This window comes from Xenopus laevis, chromosome 1S, assembly GCF_017654675.1.
Source record: "Xenopus laevis strain J_2021 chromosome 1S, Xenopus_laevis_v10.1, whole genome shotgun sequence".
Classification (NCBI taxonomy): Eukaryota; Metazoa; Chordata; class Amphibia; order Anura; family Pipidae; genus Xenopus; species Xenopus laevis.
The window spans coordinates 19,448,749-19,455,994 of NC_054372.1; the positions used below are offsets into that span (position 1 = coordinate 19,448,749).

At 41.0% G+C, this 7,246-nt stretch overlaps 1 protein-coding gene across 2 annotated transcripts in view; it reads right to left on the bottom strand.

Moving 5' to 3' along the window:
- lcorl.S (ligand dependent nuclear receptor corepressor like S homeolog) overlaps positions 1-657 on the bottom strand; it is a 57,199-nt gene extending 56,542 nt beyond the window's left edge. For both annotated transcript variants that reach the window (XM_018243065.2, XM_018243066.2), the window contains exon 1: positions 410-657. In XM_018243065.2, the coding sequence (XP_018098554.1) occupies positions 410-506 (97 nt within the window). In that variant the 5' untranslated portion in view covers positions 507-657. The remainder of the gene's footprint in view (positions 1-409) is intronic.
- Between the last annotated feature and the right edge of the window lie 6,589 nt (positions 658-7,246).

Consider the following 7,246-nt stretch of genomic DNA (forward strand, 5'->3'; position numbering starts at 1 on the left):
GCAGCTGGAAATATATATATATATAGTCAACTCCCCGCTTATTTCTCTGCATTATGTCAGTTTGTGAGATAAGTAAAGTAGTCGGTCAGTTTGATGTTACTTGCCCTTTAACAGAGAACAAGCCGGCCGGTGCCCCGTACCCTGCCCCTACCCACGTGACTCCCCCTCCCCAGTGAGGAGCTTTCGCTTAGTGCTGGGAGTTGCGGCCCCTTTAATAACAGCTGGAGAGCCGCGGGTCGGTATGAGAAGGATTCCTCCTCTTATTGTTTCTTTTCTTCCCTCCTCTAATTACCATCCCGTCTCCCTCCTCCTCCTCCTGTCACTGAGACCCCCCTCCCTCAGGGCACTGACACCCACCGCCGAACACTCCCGAAGCTCCTCGAAACCGACCACCGACACGTGCACTTACCTACACAGTGGATGAGCCGGTGCCGCCAAGAGTCGAGCTCCCTCCTGAATCCCTTCCTCTCCGCCGTGCACCGCGGGCTCCGGCACTGGGCAGCCATTCCGTCGGTTCCCCTTTTTCCATCTGCCTCTGACGTCACCGCCCGTCAAACCTACAACTCACTCACACGGAGGCGGGAAGTGCTAGTGCGCTGATTGTCAGGCGGACTGGCCAATCAACGTACGGATGAAGGGGCGGTGCTTCCCGCCGCGGTGGACGATCTCTTTGAAGGTTCAGAGGAGAAGGATGGGCCAGTCTTATTGTGAGTGACAAGCTTTTAGGAATAGGCGTGGCGAGGGATTGTACCAGCTGTCAAGCGCTGAAGGGGCGGCTCCAGTTATTCTTTTCAGTTTCTCTATTCCTAACTGTCATTCTGCCGAACTTCTTGTTTTTGTTCTGGTGGTTCCCAAATATAGTGGGACTGGGAAAGTCGTGAGAAAATGCGCAAATCGCTTTAACAACGACGGAGAAATCGTATGTTGGAGGCCGAGTGAAAGTGTTTGAGGAGCAGAATCTCCCCTGCGTTACAAATGATCCAGTCCTGGTTTTGCCGGCCAATTTGCTGCACTTTACTAATTATTAGAAAGTACAAGATGGTTTTGTGAAATACCAGGAGTGGATCAGTGATCATTGTCAGGAGCTGAGGGTTTGGTACATTTCTGCTACTGGAGATTGGGACAAATGTTATAATCGTTATTTTCCTTTATTAACCCCTTCCCAACCAAAAAAATAAATAAAACAAAAGCTTTTCTGTGCACTTTTGCATATTTTTTTCAGAATGTTAGCAGTTTTATACTTTTGTTTGTTTTTTGCTCAACTGCTGTGCTGTATAATGAGGCAGGTGACATCCGCAATAAGGTTCCTATTCTTTTACGTTTCATTGGCTGACGCTGGGACGTGTGTGATATAGTGATGGCTGAATAAATTCGGCAGGCGCAAATTTGCGGCAAATTTCCTAGTTTCGCCACTGGCAAATAAATTTGCGAAAATTCGCCTGCATCAAAAAAATTTGGACGCGCATCGGAAAAGTCGATTGCGTCAAAACCGTCGCGCATCAACATTATTCGGACACCCATTGACTTTAACGCCAGCGTCAGAACTGACGCAAGCGTCTTTTTTTTTTCACCTTTTTTAGCAAAACAGGACAAATTCGCCCATCAATAGTGTGATACATATATAATACACAAAAGCCATGAATATCTTGTAAATTATATCCTTATAAACGGTGAGTTCTGATGTCATCAGTTATAAACGGTGAGTTCTGATGTCATTTCTGTCACATGACTCACTGAAACTTGTGTATAATAAATAAAGTACCCCCTGTTGCAAAATATGAGGATATTAGAAGTTACCTCGGAGTTTCATGACCTGTATAAAAGCACTCGGCCTTCGGCCTCGTGTTTTTATAAGGTCATGAAACTCCTCGGTAACTTATATCCTTATGTTTTACAAGAAGGGGTACTTTATTCACTATATAATATGCCAATGGGGTAGAAGAGTGGCGGGACACGTGACTATGCCTTAGGCAGTGCCAGATATAAATCCCGCTCTGATAAATCCAGCACTGGGCCTGGGGGGCCAGAAGACCTAGGCAGTCTGGCCGGTTGCACGCCTGCACAGCCGGCAATGAGAGTGAGGAGAGAGGGGAACGGAGAGAGTGCTCATTACACTAGCGATGCTGCCCTCCTGGACCTGCTCCGACGCTAAAAGTTGAAAGCACATAGGGGAAAGGGGGAATGGTGTCTGGAAAATGCCACATCACGGAAACGCCAGTGCTGGCTCCCCCCAGCTTTGCGCCGTAGGCATGTGCCTACTCTGCCTACCACCAGTTCTGGCCCTGGCTCTCGGGAAGCAGCACTTGCCCTCCAGCCTGCACAATAGCAGTGGCGGATTAACAGTATATTAGGCCCCTATGCTACCCCTTTCTCCCGCCCCTGCCTAGGTTAGCCTATGCATTAATCTGCCCCTGCACAATAGTATGTGCTGGTTGACCTGAAACCCGTGGTGATCCATGGGTTGAGTACCAGTTGAGTTTGGGTTGGGTGTGGATCAGACTGGGGCAGTGCCTTTTCTCCCGAAGAATTCATGTCTTGGAACCATAGGAACGTACAGAAGTATCGTACAGAGAGAGACATGGGTATGGGTCGGATTTATACATAAGGGGTCCCCCTCCTGCCACTCTTCTTCATATGCGCCCACATGTATGTGCAACTCTTTTCTCGTTAAATCTGGAGCATGGGGGAATCCCCTGCATGTCTCCAGGGTATTCGAACCAATTGCGATCTGGCTAGTCAACCCTAGGTACAGGCCTTTGTAACCTTTCCACAAATTTGGGCCTTGGTTCAGGTCCTACAGTGGCAACATTTTGCGGGTTAGGGTCGGTTGCGGATTAAGGTTTTTTTGGGTTAGGGTCGGGTGCAGGTTGAGTTTTTCCTGACCCGCACATCACTAGAGCACGAGTTTCTAAGATAAGCTTAACATCAGATCTTGTCAAAGATTCTTAGGTAAATAAGTGGGGACACTCGGACCAGGTCATAATGCTGACAATATTATATAATATTATGTGGGTCCTTTAACATCCCATGTTGAGACACTTCCCTCTATCTTTTAGCCCAGAGCAAAAGTAGAACAGAGCTGCTGAGTCAATAGCAAGATATTAGCAGTATAAATCTACTTAGATCTTTAAAATGTCTAAAAGTAAAACATTTATATAAACTGCAAAATTGCTCAGAAGAGAACATTAAGCATGTGTACTTGAATTTTATTGGGGGGAGGGGGGAATACACTTCCCCTTTTAATGTATTCATGGCATTGCAGAAGCCCAAGGCCAAGCAGAGGTGTGCGTGCATCTAAAATAAAGGAATCTATTGTGCTGTTTCATAGTGAACAGTGTAAACAGTACTGTTTATATTTATTGAAATGCCAACCCTTCTGTGTTGGGTTTGAGACATCAGATTTTCAGTTTGAACATCCACCTCCTGTTCTGACTTCTATGGTTTCCTACTTGCATTGCAGAAACCCATATCAGATTTGCAACCCCTGCTTTATGGGGTGTGCAGCAGAAAACCAAATGAAAGAATAGAGTTATACATGTCACAGCTATATTTCTGCTATGTGATTAAGGGAGGCTTACATAAGTTGACTTGTTGTTCAAAGGAATAACAGAGAGCAATGCAGCCTCCCTTATGTTAGGGATTCCCCATCCCTGTGTATATGGAAAAGAAGAGCAGTAAAGAAACTGAAGGGAAAGTGAAGTGGAGTAGAAGGGGAACAAATGAGTATGAGTATGATACAGTAAATAAAGTACACAGCAGACCAGTGATGCTTGGGATTAAAGTTTACATTTTTTGGTGACCATTGCAGGTTTGGTATGCAATGGTCACCTCCTCTGCTCCTGAAGATTTTCTGTCTTGTAACTAGAAGCACATGCAGAAGTCGTGTATGGAGTGGGAAGATGCCAGTCCGGGTCCTACAGTGGCAGGTTTTGGAAAGCTAAAGTTTTGCAGGTTTGGAAACGATAATACAGATGATACCCGCACTCCTTCACAATGTATCGTTTTCCGGGTGCTTGGCCAAAATAATATGTAGATAATTATGAAGAGGACCAGCACTCCGTTTCCAAAACACAATAATTTATTGTAGTGTCACAGTGTCTCCAGTGTCTCGGAGACATTGTGACACTACAATAAATGATTGTGTTTTGGAAACGGAGTGCTGGTCCTCTTCATAATTATCTATATATATATAATACACAAAAGCCATGAATATCCTGTAAATTATATCCTTATAAACGGTGAGTAGTGATGTCATCAGTTATAAACGGTGAGTAGTGATGTCATTTCTGTCACATGACTCACTAAAATTTGTGTATTATAATAAATAAAGCACCCCCAGTTGTAAAATATGAGGATATTAGAAGTTACCTCGGAGTTCCATGACCTGTATAAAAACACTCGGCCTTCGGCCTCGTGTTTTTATATGGTCATGAAACTCCTCGGTAACTTATAATATCCTTATATTTTACAAGAGGGGGTACTTTATTCACTATATATTGTATATATTTTATGTAGAGTATTTGTTATCCAGCTTAATAGAAGGACCAGCAGTTCATTTATTTGTGAAATAAATGTGTCTTTATTCAATGCATATCCAATGTTTCCGCCCACATTAGGGCCTTTCTCAACCTTGAACCATTGATTGCCGGCACTCACCTCCGCCATTCGGTAATTTCGCCGGGTGCTAACCAAATTCAATATATAGTCCAGAAATAAAAGGAAGCACTCACGGCATAAAGGTTGTTAGAAGTCCTTTACTGAATCATACAGACATCTCATCTCGTCATCTTGATGTCTGTATGATTCAGTAAAGGACTTCTAACAAACTTTATGCCGTGAGTGCTTCCTTTTATTTCTGGACTATATATATATATATTATATATATATATATATATATATATAGATTAGATAGATAGATACAGTATATATATATATATATATATATATATATATATATATATATATATATATATATATATATATATATACAATATATATATAATATACATTTAAATTTTTCACATGGCTTGAGAGAGAGCCAAACTTGGCATCGAAAGTCGCTACAGAATGTGTGCATATACTGTATGGTGATGTATTCAATTTTCACAATATAAAATTTTTTTGCATTAAGTTGTGAGTGCTGTCCATTTCTTGATACTAAATACTGAGGGAAAACCAGAAACCTCGCTTTGGACTTGCACCACACACACAGAGATTGAAGCGTGAGTGCTGTTGCTGAACTACAAATAGGTATATATGTATATATATATATATATATATATATATATATATATATATATATATATATATATATATACACACACACACACACACACACACACACACACACACACATTATATATATATATATTTAAATTGTGTTACTGATTTATGATGAATCAAGGACAAAACATTCCAGGCACCTTTTTAAATAGACACGCATTTAGTTAACGGTGATGTTTGTGGATGTGATTTACTGCTGGAGCTTCAAATACACTAATAAATTAACTCCAAAAGTGGTAAAATCAATAACACTACCTTTTTTTTACAACACCAGTGTCCAAAAGATTTAACAGACAGTAAACTGCAAAGCAAAGTAGATTGTTTAGAAGCTTAAGCCTTTACAGCAATATTATGAGGCGATAATGTATTTTAAAAGGCTGTGTCAGTTTTTAGGCAAAGAGTTTGTTCAATCCAAACAGATTAATTCATTGGAGCCAGTTTTTGTCTAGACCCATATAAACTGATTTACGTTATCTGGGTTTTGGGAAATAATGTTTGTCGACTTAACATTTTATAGGACGGTGCAAACAGCATTTCTGCAGGAGTTTGTTTTCGTGTTTTATTAATAACTCATATAACCGTTTTTCAGATTAGGATAACAATAAAGGTTCTACGGGTATATAATGATTTTAGAATACAACTGGTTTAGATGAGTTTACTTTCTGGACATTTTGCAGAGGAACTACAAGTGGCACAGCAAGCGCACTGGGGCACCATCTATATTTTAGGGTCCCATTTAGATAAAAATGTGATATGTCATTTTCCATATCCAGATATGGGACCCGTTACCCAGAATTCTCGGGACCTGGGGTTTTCCGGATAACAGATCTTACCGTATTTTTGATCTTCATCCCGTAAGTCTTCGAGAAAATTATTTAAACATTAAATAAACCCAATAGACTGGTTCTGTTTCCAATGATGATTACAGATTATAGTTTGGATCAAGTACAAGCTACTGTTTTATTATTACAGAGAAAAAGGAAATCATTTTTAAAATATTGGCTTATTTGGATAAAACAGTGGTCTTTCTGTAATCCAGAGATTTCTGGATAACGGTTTTCTAGATAATGGATCTCATATCTGTATATTTCTAAAAATTAGGGGGCATTTACTGACTTATTCCAAATCTGTGACCAGAATTTGGACATTGACAAATTCAGTTTCAGTAGTTCTGAGTCTTGCCAGAAAAGTGAGTGTCGTAAGTATTATAAAACTGTGGATAAATAGGGAGTCATCTCAGCAGGTGCAATTGCTGTTTGTGTTTCTGTGGATATGTGTATATGTAGTATATGTGTGTGTGTTGTTGGGTGTGTGCAGAGCAAAGTTGTATTTTGTAATCATGCATCTGTTATAAATACAGGCATTAAATGGCTCCTAAAATCCTCACTTTATTTTTATATGTGGATAGAGTAATGGAATAAAATTCATAAAGTTCGAGGTCTAGTAGCCCATAGCAACCAATTACCAATTAGCATTTATTGGCGATTTAAGGGTAGGCAGAAGAGGCACCTGTGCTTGGTAGTTACCTATTAAGCATCTTTTGCCTTCCCCTAGTCCTTGTTCACTGCCCTCCCTCCTCTTCTTTACTCCCCTTCTTTCCTTCACTCTCCCCTTCCTCACCCTCACCTCCGCTACTGCGCATGCAGCTTGGCCCGGCCCTGGTTTAAAGGTATGTATCTGATTGGTTGCTATGGGCTAATTGACCTGGTGAAAACTTTGCCGTTGTATAACATTATTTTGCTTTCATCCTTTATTTGTTTTTTTCCCCCATGAAGTCTTCCCTGTCACTTCTGCACAACCCACTCTAAATTGCCCTCGGTGGACAGAAAAAAAAGAGGTTGAGTTATTTCCACTTGTGGGTGCAGACTGCAGAGCATATCAGGCAGCATGTTAAAACTCCTCTGCAGTATAATAACTTCTTAGTTGACGTCAAATCAAATAATAAGCATAGTGAATCTATAGT